This window comes from Blennius ocellaris (assembly GCF_963422515.1).
Source record: "Blennius ocellaris genome assembly, chromosome: 17".
In the NCBI taxonomy this organism is placed as follows: Eukaryota; Metazoa; Chordata; class Actinopteri; order Blenniiformes; family Blenniidae; genus Blennius; species Blennius ocellaris.
Window position 1 is genome coordinate 24,053,233 of NC_137666.1, and position 20,519 is coordinate 24,073,751.

Here is a 20,519-nt window from a genome sequence, read left to right on the forward strand (position 1 = left end):
TGAGCTAGTTTTAGTGACGTAATAACAGTTTAGCCATTTAAAGTTTCCTGACTGCAGTATAGAACGTAGCTTCACGGGGTCTAGTCCTCGTGAGAACAGTCTTCTCTCTCGAACTCAAACTGCCTCAGCGTTATTTATTATTGCAGCGTCTATAATACGAGATGCTCCTCCGCCTCTGGACCTTTCCCTCCCTCGCTGTCACTCCTTCATTGTTGTTAGAAAAGGTTTTATGTTCCGCAGTGTGAAACGAGGAGAGAGGAGCCCATGTGACTATGCAGACTGGCCTTGATGAAGATTCTCCTCCTCCTCCTCCTCCTCCTCCTCCTCCTCCTCCTCCTCTGGAGGTTCATTGATGCCAAACCAGTTGAACTAAACACTTTGAGGCTCCGGCTCCTGACGCTGGATTCACTTTGTTTTGCTTTTGTTCCTGTTGATGTAGAACCGCGGCAGATAAAGTCGTTCAGTCAAACTGAAAAAAGAAACTGATTGATGTTAAGAACAGAAACTCGTCTGGAGGAAAACTTTTTAAATCTGGTGAACGTGTGTTAATAAAATCAAATATTTCTGACATTTTGGTTCCTTCTTTCATATTTTCTCTCATTTCTCAATATTTGGGGCGACTTGACTCGTCTCCCGGCCGGAAGGTTGCAGGTTGGATTCCCATCCCTCCTGCCCACAGGCCAACGCGTCCCCGGGCAAAACACTGAACCCTGAACTTCCTGTAGGAATGTAGTGAGAGAGTGAGTGGTTGGTGGTGGTGAGAGGGTGAATGTAGAGAGTGGTTGGTGGTGGTGAGAGGGTGAATGTAGAGAGTGGTTGGTGGTGGTGAGAGGGTGAATGGTTGGTGGTGGTGAGAGGGTGAATGGTTGGTGGTGGTGAGAGGGTGAATGTAGAGAGTGGTTGGTGGTGGTGAGAGGGTGAATGGTTGGTGGTGGTGAGAGGGTGAATGTAGAGAGTGGTTGGTGGTGGTGAGAGAGAGAGGATAAGAGAGTGAGTGGTTGGTGGTGGTGAGAGGGTGAATGTAGAGAGTGGTTGGTGGTGGTGAGAGGGTGAATGTAGAGAGTGGTTGGTGGTGGTGAGAGGGTGAATGTAGAGAGTGGTTGGTGGTGGTGAGAGGGTGAATGGTTGGTGGTGGTGAGAGGGTGAATGGTTGGTGGTGGTGAGAGGGTGAATGTAGAGAGTGGTTGGTGGTGGTGAGAGGGTGAATGTAGAGAGTGGTTGGTGGTGGTGAGAGGGTGAATGTAGAGAGTGGTTGGTGGTGGTGAGAGAGTGAATGTAGAGAGTGGTTGGTGGTGGTGAGAGGGTGAATGGTTGGTGGTGGTGAGAGGGTGAATGGTTGGTGGTGGTGAGAGGGTGAATGTAGAGAGTGGTTGGTGGTGGTGAGAGGGTGAATGTAGAGAGTGGTTGGTGGTGGTGAGAGGGTGAATGGTTGGTGGTGGTGAGAGGGTGAATGGTTGGTGGTGGTGAGAGGGTGAATGTAGAGAGTGGTTGGTGGTGGTGAGAGGGTGAATGTAGAGAGTGGTTGGTGGTGGTGAGAGGGTGAATGTAGAGAGTGGTTGGTGGTGGTGAGAGGGTGAATGGAGAGAGTGGTTGGTGGTGGTGAGAGGGTGAATGGAGAGAGTGGTTGGTGGTGGTGAGAGGGTGAATGTAGAGAGTGGTTGGTGGTGAGAGGGTGAATGGAGAGAGTGGTTGGTGGTGGTGAGAGGGTGAATGTAGAGAGTGGTTGGTGGTGGTGAGAGGGTGAATGGAGAGTGGTTGGTGGTGGTGAGAGAGTGAATGTAGAGAGTGGTTGGTGGTGGTGAGAGAGTGAGAGGATAAGAGTGAGTGGTTGGTGGTGGTGAGAGGGTGAATGTAGAGAGTGGTTGGTGGTGGTGAGAGAGTGAATGTAGAGAGTGGTTGGTGGTGGTGAGAGAGTGAGAGGATAAGAGTGAGTGGTTGGTGGTGGTGAGAGGGTGAATGTAGAGAGTGGTTGGTGGTGGTGAGAGAGTGAATGTAGAGAGTGGTTGGTGGTGGTGAGAGAGTGAGAGGATAAGAGTGAGTGGTTGGTGGTGGTGAGAGGGTGAATGTAGAGAGTGGTTGGTGGTGGTGAGAGGGTGAATGTAGAGAGTGGTTGGTGGTGGTGAGAGAGTGAATGTAGAGAGTGGTTGGTGGTGGTGAGAGAGTGAGAGGATAAGAGTGAGTGGTTGGTGGTGGTGAGAGGGTGAATGTAGAGAGTGGTTGGTGGTGGTGAGAGGGTGAATGTAGAGAGTGGTTGGTGGTGGTGAGAGGATGAGAGAGTGAGTGGCTGTTGGTGGTGAGAGGGTGAATGTAGAGAGTGGTTGGTGGTGGTGAGAGGATGAGAGAGTGAGTGGCTGTTGGTGGTGAGAGGGTGAATGTAGAGAGTGGTTGGTGGTGGTGAGAGAGTGAATGTAGAGAGTGGCTGTTGGTGGTGAGAGGGTGAATGTAGAGAGTGGTTGGTGGTGGTGAGAGGGTGAATGTAGAGAGTGGTTGGTGGTGGTGAGAGAGTGAGAGGATAAGAGAGTGAGTGGTTGGTGGTGGTGAGAGGATGAGAGAGTGAGTGGCTGTTGGTGGTGAGAGGGTGAATGTAGTGAGTGAGTGGTGGTGGTGAGAGGGTGAATGTAGAGAGTGGTTGGTGGTGGTGAGAGAGTGAGAGGATAAGAGAGTGAGTGGTTGGTGGTGGTGAGAGGATGAGAGAGTGAGTGGTGGTGGTGGTGAGAGGGTGAATGTAGAGAGTGAGTGGTGGTGGTCACTCTGCTCCATCCAGGTTCAGAGAGGAAACTTTCTTCACTCGTTTAAAGACTAAAGACTGTTTGTTATTGTGGTAGAAACATTTCTACACGTTACGATGATCAATAATGTTCACTTTGTTTCTAATAGTTTGTGTCACAACATGAAGCTGATTCAGTGGCACACACACACACACACACACACACACACACACACACACACACGGTGGTGACCCTACAGTTCAGAGCAGTGGCCACCAGGGGGCAGTCGCCCAGCAGACACTTCGTGAGGTTGAGCTGATCCTTCCTGCTGCAGAGACTCTGATCACATCCTGGATCAATCCATGTTTTTATTGATGTTTTGTTTCCACCAGCTGCCGACCGGCCAACTGTTTGACTTATTGACACTTTGGAAAAGCTCATTTGAGGAAAACACAACGTCGCTTCAGTCTCGAACGTTTCAGATTAAAAACGTGTCGTTGTGGAGAACAAATATTTATTTGAGAGTTGCTGTCCCGAAGGACTCGTCAACAAAACGACATCAACATGAGAAAACAACCATCAGGCCAGCTGACGTCACTGATTGGAGCTGGGTGTCTGTGTGACCTTTGACCTTTGACAATGACTTCAGTCACAAACTGCAGCTCCTAAAACTTTCTGCTCCTCACGTTAGGAATCACTGCTGATCTTCTGTTAGCGACCCTGAACTGGTGGTCCAGGTCCCCTCTGGTCCTCAGCCCAGGTTCTCCTGGTCTCTCCTGGTCCTCCAGGTCCTCTGGTCCCTCCTGGTCCCCCGGGCTCTCCGGGCCCTCCGGGCCCCCCCCTGGCCCCCCCGGCGCTGGTTGATGGCCTTGGTGCTGGCCCTCAGCTTGCGGAGCCTGAGCGCTCGGAGCTTCAGCTGGAGGTCCTGCGGGACCTGGCCCCCCCTGGCCCGGATCTCCTTCAGCCTCTGGACCGGGGTCTTGGTCAGCGTGAAGTCACAGATGGTGGGCCGAGGCTCCGAGCCCACGCTGCAGCGCCGCACGGCGGGGAGGTACCCCGCCGCCACCGCCATCACCCGGTACTCCCCCGGGTTCAGCAGGCGCCAGTAGTCTCCGTCAGCAGCTGCAGGCAGAGGTCAGGAGGTCAGGAGGGGTGGGGTCAGGAGGTCAGGAGGGGTGGGGTCAGGAGGTCAGGAGGTCAGGGGGTCAGGAGGTCAGGAGGGGTGGGGTCAGGTGTATTAATAGTTAATTAACAGTTTAAGTTGATTTTATTAACAGTGCATTAAGAGTTAATTAACATTTTGTTAAGTTTATTTTATTAACAGTGTATTAAGAGTTAATTAACATTTTGTTAAGTTTATTTTATTAACAGTGTATTAAGAGTTAATTAACATTTTGTTAAGTTTATTTTATTAACAGTGCATTAAGAGTTAATTAACATTTTGTTAAGTTTATTTTATTAACAGTGTATTAAGAGTTAATTAACATTTTGTTAAGTTTATTTTATTAACAGTGTATTAAGAGTTAATTAACAGTTTATTAAGTTTATTTTATTAACAGTGTATTAAGAGTTAATTAACAGTTTATGTTGATTTTATTAACAGTGTATTAAGAGTTAATTAACATTTTGTTAAGTGTTAACAGTTTATTAGGTTTATTTTATTAACAGTATATGAAGTGTTAATAAACAGTTTACATTTATTTTATTAACAGTGCATTAAGAGTTAATTAACAGTTTATTAAGTTTATTTTATTAACAGTGCATTAAGAGTTAATTAACAGTTTATTAAGTTTATTTTATTAACAGTGCATTAAGAGTTAATTAACAGTTTATTAAGTTTATTTATTAACTGTGTATTAAGTGTTAATTAACAGTTTACATTTATTTTATTAACTGTGTATTAAGAGTTAATTAACAGTTTATTAAGCTTCACCAGCGTTCAGACCGTTGGAGTCGTCGTGAAAACTGGGATTAACGGCTGAAACAATTCACCAGGTTTTATTTTGACGCTGCTGCTCGTCTCGTTCAAATATCAAACTCAATGATCACATTTCAAACTTCCTGTTTGGAGCCAGTTGAATAAAAACTGAGACAATTCTGGAAACTCCAGGATCTAATCTCTGAGTGTGTGGGATTATTGACCTTCGGGATCTAATCTCTGAGTGTGTGGGATTATTGACCTTCAGGATCTAATCTCTGAGTGTGTGGGATTATTGACCTTCAGGATCTAATCTCTGAGTGTGTGGGATTATTGACCTTCAGGATCTAATCTCTGAGTGTGTGGGATTATTGACCTTCGGGATCTAATCTCTGAGTGTGTGGGATTATTGACCTTCAGGATCTAATCTCTGAGTGTGTGGGATTATTGACCTTCGGGATCTAATCTCTGAGTGTGTGGGATTATTGACCTTCGGGATCTAATCTCTGAGTGTGTGGGATTATTGACCTTCGGGATCTAATCTCTGAGTGTGTGGGATTATTGGAAGGTTTGAGGTTACAGACGATCCAGCACCTGATCGGAGGTCGTGGTCGTGGTCCTCCACCTTGATCAAAGCCTCAGGGATTCCTTGTCTGGTGACTTTGTCTCTGATGACGCCTTTGATCCCACGGTGGACCTGAAGGGAGAGACAGGCTGAAACTGGACCTGGACCTGGACCTGGACCTGGACCTGGACCTGGACCTGGACCTGGACCTGGACCTGGACCTGGACCTGGACCCGGACCCGGACCTGGAGAGTGGACTGACCTGCTCCATGTAGACCAGCAGGGACTCCTTGTTGTTCTCCCACTCCACAGGAAGTTCACTGACGTGAGGAAACTTGTCACAGGAAAGTTCCACCGTCACTTCAAAGCAGTTGGTGTGAAGATAACTGAAGTCGTTCATACCTGGAACACAGGGACCACATAGACCATCTGTTGATCAGGACTGGACCCGGGACTGGACCTGGGACTGGACCCTGGACTTGACCGAGACTCTGGACTGGACCTAGACTGGACCCTAGACTGGACCCCGGACCTGACCCTGGACTGGACCTAGACTGGACCCTGACTGGACCCTGGACTTGACCCAGACCCTGGACTGGACTTAGACTGGACCCTAGACTGGACCCCGGACCTGACCCAGGACTGGACCTAGACTGGATCCTAGACTAAACCCTGGACTGGACCTAGACTGTACTCGGAACTAGACCTGGACTGGACCTAGACTGGACCCTAGACTGGACCCCGGACTGGACCCTGGACTGGACCTAGACTGGATCCTGGACTGGACCCTGGACTTGACCGAGACTGGACCCTAGACTGGACCCCGGACCTGACCCTGGATTGGACCTAGACTGGACCCCAGACCTTACCCTGGACTGGACCTAGACTGGATCCTGGACTGGACCCTGGACTGAACCCTGGACTTGACCGCGACCCTGGACTGGACCTAGACTGGACCTATAGACTGGACCCCGTACCTGACCCTGGACTGGACCTAGACTGGACCCTAGACTGTACTCAGAACTTGACCCGGAGGGGATCCTGGACTGGACCTTGGACTGGACCCTGGGCTGGACCTAGACTTGACCCTAGACTGTATTCAGAACTAAACCTGGACTGGACCTAGACTGGACCCTAGACTGGACCCCGGACTGGACCCTGGACTGGACCTAGACTGGACCCTGGACTGGATCCTAGACTGGACCCTAGACTGGACTCTGAACTAGATCTGGATTGGACCTAGACTGGACCATAGATTGGATCCTGGACTAAACCCTGGACTGGACCTAGACTGGACCCTGGACTGGACCCCGGACCTGACCCTGGACTGGACTTAGACTGGATCCTGGACTGGATCCTGGACTGGACCCTGGCCTGGACCCAGACCCTGGACTGGACCTAGACTCACTGCCAGGCACGGTGTGCCAGGCTCCTCCATTGATGATGTTGTTGTGGGCCTGGAAGTCCTCGTAGTGGCAGTGGCGGCGGTTGGGGTTGGACAGGACCAGGTTGGTGGAGGCGTAGACGGCGGCCAGCCAGCGGAAGAAGGCGTCGTCGGCGGTGGGCGTGTCTTCCTGCGGCGCCCAGTCCCGCGTGCAGTCGAACGGGTAGGTGACCACAAGCTCTCCGCCGTGGAGGTTCGCACTCAACACGAAGGGAACGTCCTGCATCCAGCTGATGACCGCACGCGTCTCCGGGGCAACCTGGGACACACACCAAAACACACACACCACCACCATCACACTGAAACATCAGGTCACTAGCGTAGCCCAGGTTCTCTGAGGAGAATTAATTTCATGTCTCACATTGGGGACGCCTTCACCGTGACCTCATCAGAAGCTCCTACTCCATTCTGCCAGCCATTATTGGCTGGAATCAAGTGCGTCAGTGTCCCGGGGACGTAGTCCCAGGCTCTATAAGAGGGCTTGACACCACACTGTCTGTCATTGAAAGAGTGTACACCTCCTCTTGCTACGAATGAGCAAGGACGGTGTTCTGGTGAGACACTCTCTCATGCTACTCAGAGAACCGGAGTTACGCCAGTAACCTGCAATTATCTTTCATAGCATCGGTTCCGTGTCTCACAATGGGAGATCCTGACTCCCAGATTGCTGGCCAGATGTTACCGTAGGGTCAAGTGGCTTAAAACGAGCCTCACCGGGACTCAGCCACACTCAGCACAGTATGGGCTAATGTAGGGGCTGTAACATCAAGCCTGTAGAACCTGGCGAAGGTGTGCGATGATGTCCAGCTTGCAGCAGCAAGAAATGTCCTCAATGGAGATTCCTCTGAAAAGGGCCCATGAAATAGTGAGACCCCTGGTTGAATGTTCTCATGGCCCCTCGGCGCTACAAGCTAGAGCAATAAGCTAAATATATATAGATTAAAGTAATAGCTCCAACACTCCATTGGGAAAGTCTCTGCTTCCAGACTGGGTTCTCCAAGCAGTTCTCATCCCAGGACACCAGAAGCTGGTAACTTTTCCCCCAGCTCGTTGTTCTGTCCACAGAGACGCTTAACGCCCTCACTGGGCACAACTTATGTAAGTGATTCTGTTCTTCTGAGGAGAATGGTGGGGGATTAAATGACACAAGATCAATCTGGAATCATGACCCCAACACCTTAGGCAGAAATGCTGGGTGAGCTTGTCAGGTCACTCTTGGGTTCGTACATGTCTGAGGTACTGACAGAGCAGGAATCTCCCGCACACGTTTAGCTGAAGCCAGAGACGACAGTAAAGCTGTCTTCATGGTCACCCTATTCAAGTCCAGCTGTTCCAGTGGTTCAAAAGCTGGGCAGAGAGGGCATCAAGCACCCTGGGATGGCGCGAGTAGCCCTCAAACTGGCAGATCTTCCCCTCAAAGCCAACGTGGCAAGCCCAGATTGCTGCCAAGTAAACGTTTATGGGAGAGAAAGCTTTTGTTTTATCTACCATGTCTTGTAGGAAAGACAAGATCCCAGCCACCGAGCATTAGAAGGGAAATCATTGTACCACTGCATCTATACCACTTTATCTGTGCCACTTTATCTACATCACTTTATCTATGCCACTAATTGACCACTTGTTAGGACTGACCCTGCACTGCCAACACTGGTATTGTTTTTTTTTTTACCATAGTATGTTTACTTAGCCTACACTTTGCCCCCCCCCCATCATTGTTTATTTTCCTTGTATCTCATCCTACTGTATAGTTTGCTCCCCTTAGAACTTATTATACTTTATTATAGTTTGTTATTTTTATCTTATTTTTTAGTCCTATTTGATAGTCATTGCATATAAGATACCTCTATTCTTACCTAACTGTTTGCACATTCCTTGTCTTTCCTTTCCTCTTGAGTCCTTAAGAGCAGAATGTTACAAGTAAATTTCTCCACTGTGAGATCAATAAAGGCTTACCTTATCTTATCTTATCTTGTAACTCCGCCAGTTTTCAAAAAGGTACCATTTGCTCTTAGACAGGGTCCTCGTTGAAGGACCCTGGATGGTGTCAACTACATTCAGAGGAAGACCCACGGTCCTCAGGTTGAACGTCTCTGGATGGGGATGAAATATTTCTCCCCTCCCCTGAGACAACAGGTCCCTGCCTATTGGCACAGTTAAGGATTTCTGGTAAAGGAGCTGGGTTCTTTCTGCCAGCCAGTGCTTTGCCTGCTCAGCGAGGGGCTACGAGGATCACTGGGAGACCCTGTCTGTTGAGATAAGCCCACACTGTGCTTTTCTTCAAAACCTCAGGCGCATGATTCTGCCAAGCTCTTAATAAGTTCCTCTTTGCTCCTGAAGCTTCATCAGGATGGACCTCGGAGGCCAGAGGCCGCTGGGCTCTCTCAGTCCTCAGCTCCACTGAAGGGGGTTACTCCAGGTTGTCCTGTAGGAGGCGCTCTACGAAACCCACCATCGATGCGTTTCCCTCCGCTCCTTCCTTTACCCCATGGACATTCTCCCTCCTCGCCGGCCTCCAGGGCCGTGACCCTGGTCTCTGTCTCCTTTAGAAGCTGCAGCGAGGCTTCCTGCAGGCTGTGGGTGTGTTCCTCTGACTCCACCGTCTGTCTCCATCTCATCTATCCTCATGTTGGTTTTCTTCATATCATCTCTAATTTCTTTCAGATTTTCAGAGTTCTATAGTTTGAGCCGGGAGTCGTGTTGTTTTTATCCTCGTGGCTCGGTCGCGCTGCTCTGTTGGCTTTAGCCGCATCACCTGTGGCCTCCGCCAGCTCCTCCGGCTCCGATGCTGGCTCGGCTAGCTCTCACGCGAGCCGCGGTGGCTCATTATTGTCTTCCACTGTGAAACCCGCGCATTTAGTAGATTTTATGTTTATTCCTCTGCTCTTACCCATCGCCCCTGAATCAACCATCTCACCAACGCCATCACATTCGCAAATTAGTAGGTTAATGGGGCTTCTTCAATGTCATAGTCGTGGAGCCGTCGTTTTATGCAGCTGCCATGTTGAAGTTGGCCGGAAGTCCCTGAGAAAAGGTGGTTGAATGACTGACTCCGCCCCCAAGACACTGACACACTTGATTCCAGCTAATAATGGCTGCCAGAATGTAATAGGAGCTTCTGATGAGGTCACGCTGTGGGCGTTCCCCAATGGGAGACACAAAGACACACAACGTCTCCCACACACACAAAAACACACAATGTCTCACACACACAGAAACACACACACACAGAAACACACAACGTCTCACACACAGAGAAACACACACACACAGAAACACACAACGTCTCACACACACAGAAACACACAACGTCTCACACACACACACAGACACACACGACACACACACACACACACACACACACACACACACACACACACACACACACACACACACACACACACACACACACACACACACACACACACAGAAATGCACACACACACACACACACACACACACACACAAACACAGAAACACAAACTCTCACAAACACACACAGAAACACACATCGAGAAACACACACAAACACACACAGAAATATGCACAAAAAAATACACATTTCTCAGTGATGAATTGTAATTCCCCCGAACTCCAGAAGATTAAGTGAAAACAGCTGTTGGCATGCACACACACACACACACACACACACACACACACACACACACGCACACACACACACACACACACACACACACACACACACGCACACACACACACACGCACACACACACATACACACTCACACACACACCCACACACACACACACAGTGATTTAAAATACCAGGATCAGAACAAGTAATCAAACAAATATAAAGTAATATGATGAAAGGATCCTGAAGTGAAACACTGGAGGAACTAAAATGTAAATATTAGAAGTTGAGGAATGATAGAGTCCAGTGACAGTTTGAAGTACAACAGATTATGGAGTAACGAGGCTCAGACTGTCTGAAGACTCTTCATTGGAAAAATGTTTCATCTCACAGTTCAACTGTTACACAAGTAGACTTTAATCTGCCTCCAAACCTCCTCCTGACCCACTGACGGACTGACCGGAATTCTGCACATCAGCGTTTTAAACACAGAGTTTTGAAACCTGATCACAGTGAGCAGTGGATCCATACGACTGGAGACACGGGACGTGTGCGTGTGTGTGTGTGTGTGTGTGTGTGTGTGTGTGTGTGTGTGTGTGTGTGTGTGTGTGTGTGTGTGTGTGTGTGTGTGTGTGTGTGTGTGTGTGTGTGTGTGTGTGTGTGTGTGTGTGCAGCGAGGCCAACAGCTGTTTTCACTTTAACTTCAGGGGTTCAGAGGAATTACAAAGCATCTCGCTGAGAAATACAAAAACCCATTTATGTATTTATTTAACCAAGTGAGTCACAAAGAATAAAGTCTGAGGTCAGGAGTCGAGGTCAAGGGTCGAGGTCAGGGTTCGAGGTCAGAGGTCGAGTTCGGGGGTATTAGCAGCTGAAGCTATTAGCAGCTGAAGCTAAAGCCACTGGAGGTCAGGGGTTGGGGATCAGGGTCAGGGTCGTGGTTGGAGTTGGGTCGAGGTCGTGGTCAGAGTCAGGGTCCTCACCATGGCGTCCTCCTGAGTGTAGTACTCCGGGATGGCTATGTAGTGGTTGGCGGTCTTGGTCCGGTCTCCCGCCGCCTCCCGAGCGTCCCACATGATGTTGTTCAGGTCTGGAAAGTTGTGGTTCAGGTCGATTCCTTCGACGGTGTAGCGTCCGTCAGCCCAGCCCGCCAGCTCTGAGCCCTGTACCAACAGAACCAACAGAACCAGGACCATCAGAACCCACAGGACCAGATACCATCAACACCACCAGAACCATCAGACCCAGACCGACCTTGCGGTGTGCCTCCTCGTAGCCGTCGGGGTTCATGGAGGGCAGCAGGTGGATCCTGGTGTCGGTGACCAGCCGGACGACTCTCTGGTTCCCCTTCAGGAACTCCCTGCACAGGTACTGCATGAGGTTGAGCACCAGCTCGCGGCCCAGCGCCTCGTTCCCGTGCATTCCGGCCACGTAGCGGAACTCTGGCTCGCCTGGAGGACCAGAGACCTGGGTTACTGTTTGTCACGTTGCACATGTGGAGGAATTTCTCTGTGGTCACGCTAAACACAAATCACCTGGAGACCAAAGAGTTGAACGTTACTGTGAACATTCACCTCTAAGGCCTGTCTGCTCCTCTTCCTCTGCCACTAAGACCACTGGAGGTATTAGCAGCTGAAGCTAAAACCTCTGGAGGTATTAGCAGCTGAAGCTAAAACCACTGGAGGTATTAGCAGCTGAAGCTAAAACCTCTGGCGGCATTAGCAGCTGAAGCTAAAACCATTAGCAGCTGAAGCTAAAACCACTGGAGGTATTAGCAGCTGAAGCTAAAACCACTGGAGGTATTAGCAGCTGAAGCTAAAACCATTAGCAGCTGAAGCTAAAACCACTGGAGGTATTAGCAGCTGAAGCTAAAACCTCTGGCGGCATTAGCAGCTGAAGCTAAAACCACTGCAGGTATTAGCAGCTGAAGCTAAAACCACTGGAGGTATTAGCAGCTGAAGCTAAAACCACTGGAGGTATTAGCATCTGAAGCTAAAACCACTGGAGGTATTAGCAGCTGAAGCTAAAACCACTGGAGGTATTAGCAGCTGAAGCTAAAACCATTAGCAGCTGAAGCTAAAACCACTGGAGGTATTAGCAGCTGAAGCTAAAACCACTGGAGGTATTAGCAGCTGCTGAAGCTAAAACCACTGGAGGTATTAGCAGCTGCTGAAGCTAAAACCACTGGAGGTATTAGCAGCTGAAGCTAAAACCACTGGAGGTATTAGCAGCTGAAGCTAAAACCTCTGGAGGTATTAGCAGCTGAAGCTAAAACCACTGGAGGTATTAGCAGCTGAAGCTAAAACCACTGGGGGTATTAGCAGCTGCTGAAGCTAAAACCACTGGAGGTATTAGCAGCTGAAGCTAAAACCACTGGAGGTATTAGCAGCTGAAGCTAAAACTACTGGAGGTATTAGCAGCTGAAGCTAAAACCATTAGCAGCTGAAGCTAAAACCACTGGAGGTATTAGCAGCTGAAGCTAAAACCACTGGAGGTATTAGCAGCTGCTGAAGCTAAAACCACTGGAGGTATTAGCAGCTGAAGCTAAAACCACTGGAGGTATTAGCAGCTGAAGCTAAAACCACTGGAGGTGTTAGCAGCTGAAGCTAAAACCTCTGGCGGCATTAGCAGCTGAAGCTAAAACCACTGCAGGTATTAGCAGCTGAAGCTAAAACCACTGGAGGTATTAGCAGCTGAAGCTAAAACCATTAGCAGCTGAAGCTAAAACCACTGGAGGTATTAGCAGCTGAAGCTAAAACCATTAGCAGCTGAAGCTAAAACCACTGGAGGTATTAGCAGCTGAAGCTAAAACCATTAGCAGCTGAAGCTAAAACCACTGGAGGTATTAGCAGCTGAAGCTAAAACCACTGGAGGTATTAGCAGCTGAAGCTAAAACCATTAGCAGCTGAAGCTAAAACCACTGGAGGTATTAGCAGCTGAAGCTAAAACCACTGGAGGTATTAGCAGCTGAAGCTAAAACCATTAGCAGCTGAAGCTAAAACCACTGGAGGTATTAGCAGCTGAAGCTAAAACCATTAGCAGCTGAAGCTAAAACCACTGGAGGTATTAGCAGCTGAAGCTAAAACCATTAGCAGCTGAAGCTAAAACCACTGGAGGTATTAGCAGCTCCTACAATGTGTTTGTTATTTTGCCTGAGAAGAAGCCAAACCCCTCCATGTGTTCACAGTGTTGTTGCTCTGAGCCTGAACTGAATGAGAGAACAATGAAACACTGAACCAGGTGTTGGCAGGGTGTTTATACCGTGGGGGCGTTTTGCCCCCCCCCCCCCCCCCCCCCCCCCCCCCCCCACAAGAATCAGAAACGTTCTGTACGAGTGGAACCGGCCTCACCCAGCTCGTGCTTGCCGGGGTTGTCGGAGATCTCCATGACGTAGAGCTTGAGGCCCATGTAGCTCCGCCCGATGGTGTAGATCCGGGTGATGTCAGGACACGCTTCAGCCACCGACTTCATGAGCTTCAGGTCACAAAGAAACGGAGTGAACGGAGGACTAAATCTGAGTGAAGTGCAAACTGTCTTGGTTTCATTGAGTTTATTTGGACGGGACAGTGCATTTTAATGAAGAAGCCATGTTAAGAGCCTATTAATAGAACGTGTTAATGAACTTCATGTGGTTACTGTAAATATGGCGGGTGGTGTGTGTGTGTGTGTGTGTGTGTGTGTGTGTGTGTGTGTGTGTGTGTGTGTGTGTGTGTGTGTGTGTGTGTGTGTGTGTGTGTGTGTGTGTGTGTGTGTGTGTGTGTGTGTGTGTGTGTGTAACAACAGTGTTTACAGGAAGCAGTGTTCCTCCTGGTGCGTCGCTCCAACCTTTCTCATCTCTTTGTAGTCGTGTTGCCTGAAGTCCAGATCGTCTTTAGAACCTGGTTCCTGCTCCGAGGAGTAAAGATCATCTGGATCTAAAAGAACGCAACACACACAGTCAAACACACACACACACACACACACACGCACACGCACACGCACACACACACAGGCTAACCTCTGACCCGGCAGCCCAGGATCTCGGCCCGCAGGCACACGGTTCCGTTGGAGTACCAGGTCTGAGGGTTGATCCGGATGAACCGGGCCACCGTGGGAACCGGCAGGATCCCTAGAACCGGAGTCTCTGGGTTCTGGTTCCCGGCAAATATCTGCTCCAGGTTCACGAGAGACGATTACAAAGAGACAAGAGTCCTGAACGCTGGAACGCTGAACTCTGACAAAAGTTTGAATCATTAGACGATCTGAAGGAGGAACTGAAATGTCTCGCCTACATATGAATGTTTAAAGACGACTGTCGGTACCGTTCATAAAAATAGACGTTTCTCTCATGTGAATATAAACTCTGAAGTACAAACATTTCATAACGAGTGACAATATTCGGTAAATGAAAAACTGAATGGGTTTCTACCAACAAGAAGCTTTATGAGCTGCTCAATGAGAAAATGAGCTGGAAAGACGAGGTCAGCGGATTTTCACTGATACGTTCCTTTTGATGGGTTAAAACAAAATCAAGTACTTTTGATGTCAAAATTTATTGGCTTGCATTGGAAACAAGAAACCATGATTTATGTCACATTTTGGCTCTCAAAAGTACAATATATGGTTATAAACCAGTCGTGGGCGCGAGAGTTCCAGTGCGATGGTTCATTCTTACAAAAGAGAGAGAAACTACATGAAACTAAACTAAAATTATCAGGGTAAAGAAATGATATCCTGATTTAAAAAAAAGTCACCTATGTCTGGAAAGCACAGGAGTTTTACTCTCTAATGATGTGTTTAGGTTGTTGTTACTTTGAAAACCCTTCTGTATATGTTCTGTAAATGTTCTGTAAATGTTCTGTATATGTTCTGTGTATGTTCTGTATATGTTCTGTATATGTTCTGTATATGTTCTGTATATGTTCTGTAAATGTTCTGTAAATGTTCTGTATATGTTCTGTAAATGTTCTGTATATGTTCTGTGTATGTTCTGTATATGTTCTGTATATGTTCTGTAAATGTTCTGTATATGTTCTGTAAATGTTCTGTATATGTTCTGTGTATGTTCTGTATATGTTCTGTATATGTTCTGTATATGTTCTGTATATGTTCTGTAAATGTTCTGTAAATGTTCTGTATATGTTCTGTAAATGTTCTGTATATGTTCTGTAAATGTTCTGTATATGTTCTGTGTATGTTCTGTAAATGTTCTGTATATGTTCTGTAAATGTTCTGTATATGTTCTGTAAATGTTCTGTAAATGTTCTGTATATGTTCTGTGTATGTTCTGTAAATGTTCTGTATATGTTCTGTATATGTTCTGTATATGTTCTGTAAATGTTCTGTAAATTTTCTGTATATGTTCTGTAAATGTTCTGTATATGTTCTGTGTATGTTCTGTAAATGTTCTGTATATGTTCTGTAAATGTTCTGTATATGTTCTGTAAATGTTCTGTAAATGTTCTGTATATGTTCTGTAAATGTTCTGTAAATGTTCTGTATATGTTCTGTATATGTTCCTGAGAATAAGGTTGGACTCCAGACTGCTTCCAGTCGCATGGGAGCCAAAATATGGCGTAAATCATGGTAGCTTGTTTCCATGCCAACCAAAATAAAATAAAAAAAAAATGTATGTAAAGGTACTTAAGTTTGTTTTACTTGGAGGTTTACAAGGAACGCAAATGCAAAGTTGCATCTAAAACTTTCCACGGTTGTGAAAGTGAGCTGGTTTCCGCAGTCGGCGGCTCCTAAAATCAAACAGATGTTTGCTCTGGTTCCCCGAAGGAGACGAGCTTCATTCAAACCAAAACATGTGGAAACCTGAGCTGAAAGTTCTCCTCAAACTGAACTTTAGTTCCACTCAAACTGCAACGTGCAGCTTTCTTTCGGCAGGTACGGAGAAGTATTTCTGTGACTGAACAAATTCCATCCAACTCAACAGCTGGAACTCTTTTAATTGTTTTTTTGTTTGTTTTTTTTCTGTTTGCAAAAAAAAAAAAAAAAAAAAGTTCTTTCACCCTCAAACAGCAGAAAAGTTTCTCACCGCTTCCCGGGTGCCGTTCATGCAGGTCTGCCACTTCAGAGAGTCGTTGCTCAGCTGAACCCGGTAGGTTTCAACCCAGTCCCAGCTGGAGCAGAGCAGAGCCACAGTCACTCACTCATTCATTCATCCGTTCATCATTCCGTCACCAGTGATGTGGATCAACCCCCCCCCCCCCCCCCCCCTGACCTCCAGATGGAGTTGCGGCCCTGCAGGATGACCCCGGTGAACAGCGTCGGGTGGAGGGCGTCGACCTCCAGCCACTGGTGGCGGTCCTTGAACTGGGCGCACCAGGCGCCGTCGTACAGGTCGCCGTCCTCGATGCCGGACTGAGGAAACAGGCAGAACTCGTTACTCGTTGTCGCGGCGCTGCGATAAAGAACAAACTCTGGAACACTCCGTTCTCCATTTCCAAGGAAACGACTGTGAACAGCAAAGAGAAATACTTTGGATGAATCTTCTGCTTGTTCGTTATTTGACCTGCTGACAAAACGTGAAGGAGGGAGGAGGATCAGAACGGAAACTTTCTCTCTCGGAGGTCAAAGGTCGGACTGACCTCATGACAAGCTGAGCAGGACATGGGGCTGGGGTCAAATTACAAGCAGGACAGGCATATTGGCAGGACACTGGCGTGACGGAGCTGCTGGATGGGAACCGATCAGAACCAGAGTCTGAACTGTTTTTGGCTCCAGTTGCACTGAAAAGATACTGAATTTCGAAGAAACACGTCAAACTAGAGCTACGCTCGGTAGAGCGCAGACCTGCTGTTCAGGTAAATGATGATGTCCTGCTGGTTCCCATTCTTTTACTTCAACATGTTGGAGCGAGCTGGCCTGTGATTGGCTGAGAGAGGAGAAGGGGCGCGGGGAGCAGAGTTAGCAATGTGCTAGCACAGTGTTTTTCAACCTTTTTGAGCCAAGGCACATCTTTTTTGTTTGGAAAAATCTGGAAGCACACCACCACCCGAAAATGTTAAAATGTTAAACTGTGTCGCCTCTATTAACAATATAAAGTCTTTCTCATCAAAGTTTTATCAACAGGAATCCAGTAAATCCAGAAAGCAAGGACTTTTTTTAATAGTGCCTCCCTCAGTGTGAAACCTGGACCTGATGGATGAAGAGCTGAGATCCTGGTTTTCAAAAACTTCTCCATCACTGTCACTGACACAGTACTTTGATACAAGATGGTAGCAGGAGGTGGAGATGAACCACACTGACGTCTGTCACTTTACATTTCACCGGCAAAGATCTGTGCTGCCCTCTAGTGGTGAAGAGTATTTATACATGATTACTCTGCAACACACTGTCGGCTGTGAGAGCAAAAGTTTTTTTAGAAAAAAATGTGAAATGTGATAATTTCCCACGGCTCACATGACGAGATCTCGCGGAACACCAGTGTGCCGCGGCACCGTGGTGAAAAACACTGCGCTAGCAGACAGCTAACAGCAGCTGCAACCATAGATATAAAACATCAGATGCCTCACTGTGCTGATATGTTTAGCACAAGGGGGAGCCCTCCCCAAGATGGCGGCGCTGTAGGCACGTCATGTCAACAGGCGCTGATAGGCCCTGAGGCATCTCGTGTTTACATCTGTGGCTGCAGCCCTCCAGTGCGTCTCCATGGCAACAGACGCTGATCTCCTCTGACCTCCTCCATGTGATGCCTCTCCCACCTGCTTTGCGCAGGACTTTTTCTTTGTAGTTTACTCACAGTTTGCTCCTTGGATGATGACAAATCATCTCTGAAGATTTAATGCCATTCAGGTGAGTGGCTTCTGAGAAACATTTGTGAAATACTTACATACTAACAAATAAATACACGGAAACAAAAACAAGAAAATTCACCCCAATGTCCGGTGGCAAAGGTAATAAAGTGTAAACAAGGAAATACTGTGGATTTCCTGAACATGAAGGAAACATACAGGGACTTGAAAGAGCACTCGTCAAAAATATAATAAGTATTACAAATAATACAGATTTTAGTCAAACAGTTTTTCCCGTCACACAAAATAAATGGAATCTTTGCTGTTTGAAAGCTGAAATGATCCAAACCTTCCAGGACACGCTCACACATACCCAGGTTTTGTTTGGTGTTTTTTTTACAAAAATGTACATTTCCCTTCTACGTTTTAAAAAAAAACAATCGTCATTGACATGGACCCGCATGTCCAGCTGGTTCAGAGCTGCTCTGAGCAGCCAGACCTGTAGGGGGCAGTGTAACGAGAAGCATGAAGCCGTGGTGGCCAATCAGAAACCTGGAAAAAAAAACATGCCATCACAAATTCTGACATAAATATCTGCCTCCCCTCTTTTGACAACCAGAGACACTGAGTTTATCTACATAATCCTGCTTTGTGGGGCGTCGAGCTGGTTTATGTGTAAAAGTAAGAAACGCAGAGAAACATGGGGTAGTTTTTTAAATTCCCTGGTGGAGCCCTGGCCTGAGTCACCTGTCAGTTCTACATTTGGAAACGTTCCAGCAGCGTAAACTGGAGGATCCGAACGGAAGGTTGTTAGTGTTGCCGTTAGTTTGTAATCAGATTACTGGCCTGATAGAAAACGTTGACGTGAGTCAGCGGGTCTGACCTGGATGTTGAGCCTCCCCCGGTGAGGACCCAGACCCGCCCGCTCGTACGACGACGCCCGGATCTGGCTGTCGTCCACCTGCAGAGACTCCAGGCCGAGGGGAGGACAGGCTGCGGGGGAGGGGAGCAGAACGCCAAGGGTTAAACTCTCCTCAGTCCAGTGGTTCTGTCTTGAACTGGCTCGGGTTCCTCCTCCTGCAGGAGGGTCCGGGTTCCTCCTCCTGCAGGAAGATCTCGGTTCCTCCTCCTGCAGGAGGGTCCGGGTTCCTCCTCCTGCAGGAAGATCTCGGTTCCTCCTCCTGCAGGAGGGTTCCGGGTTCCTCCTCCTGCAGGAGGGTCCGGGTTCCTCCTCCTGCAGGAAGATCTCGGTTCCTCCTCCTGCAGGAGGGTCCGGGTTCCTCCTCCTGCAGGAAGATCTCGGTTCCTCCTCCTGCAGGAGGGTCCGGGTTCTTCTGACGTCTGACCTGATGAATCAATCTCAGAATAGTGATCCAGGGTGTTTGGAGGTAAATGAGAGTTTCTCTTCTTTTGGGATTTTGTCTGACCTCTGACCTCTGACCTCTGACTCATAAACCTGAGAGATCAGGATTGATCAATCGGAACGATGGGCGAAGGATCCAAACTGCTTTTCTCCTTGTGAGCAGGTCTCTTCAATGTGTCACTGGGTTCTTCTGAGTGGAACAAAGACCTGATCAATCAACTCCAGAGCGGAAGAACCACACCGGTTCTCCTCCGTCACACTGCTACGTCACAGACTGTCTGATGGAAACTCACATTCTTTACTCATAATGATCCCTTTAAAAAAAACAAAAACAAAGAAACTGTACTTTGTTGTGGAGTGTGACACATTTTGGAAAGATTCTCCACATGATGCTGACGAGCCTGAACGTGTGGAGCCTCGCTTTTAACCCTTTAGACCCGAGGAGCAGCTTCTTCTTGTGTTTTGACCTTAAAGAACATTTTCCTTCTCGTGTAACTCAAATATTTCTACTCATGTTGTTGTGAAAACAGCTGAAGTGTGAAGCTCTGGTCCCGGAGTGTCCCTGAAGGCATCACGCACTCCTTCTTCTCTGATCAACTGATCAATAAAGCCGCAGATAAACGTTTCTCCTCACCCAGCTCCGGTTTCTTCTCCTCAGGCTCCGGTTTCTTCTTCTCCTCCTCCGTCCTGGTGTCTGTGTGGTCTGGTCCTCCGTCTCTGGTGGTGCAGTTGGAGGACCAGGCTGGGTCCCTGGTCTGGTCCTCCAGGCTGAAGGCCCGGGTGCAGGGCGCTGTGGGGGTGGAGGAGGTGGAGGAGGTGGAGGAGAGGTTGGTGGATGGAAGGTGGAGCTCGTCCTGAACTCCGAGAGAAAGGAGTCCCAGAAGAAGAGCTGCAGTCACAACAAGCGTTTCCATCTCGCTCTTTGTTTGTGCTGCAGAGTGAGAGGAAGGAAGACCAGACCTCCATCCTGCCCTCCTCCCGGGCCTCCTCCTGGCCCTCCCTCCTCCTGGGCCTCCTCCTCCCGGGCCTCCTCCTGGCCCTCCCTCCATCCTGCCCTCCTCCTGGCCCTCCCTCCATCCTGCCCTCCTCCCCTCTCCTCTCTCCTCTCTCCTCCCCCTCTCCTCCCTCCTCCCTTCTCCCTCCCCCCTACTCCCTCCCTCCTCCCCCCTCCCCTCTCCTCCCTCCTCCCCCTTCCTCCCTCCTCCCTCC

General features: G+C 48.4%; 1 protein-coding gene across 1 annotated transcript; it reads right to left on the reverse strand.

Moving 5' to 3' along the window:
• Positions 1-3,211: 3,211 nt before the first annotated feature.
• Positions 3,212-20,270, reverse strand: cpxm1a (carboxypeptidase X (M14 family), member 1a). The gene is made up of 13 exons (XM_080512472.1): positions 19,945-20,270; positions 18,831-18,940; positions 16,435-16,574; positions 16,249-16,333; positions 14,224-14,374; positions 14,052-14,140; positions 13,577-13,700; positions 11,481-11,677; positions 11,210-11,389; positions 6,600-6,894; positions 5,454-5,593; positions 5,221-5,323; positions 3,212-3,830 (listed from the first exon to the last, which is right to left on the reverse strand). Exons 1-13 carry the CDS (start codon positions 20,222-20,224, stop codon positions 3,460-3,462), a joined length of 2,265 nt encoding a protein of 754 aa, XP_080368598.1. The 5' UTR covers positions 20,225-20,270; the 3' UTR covers positions 3,212-3,459.
• Positions 20,271-20,519: the final 249 nt, after the last annotated feature.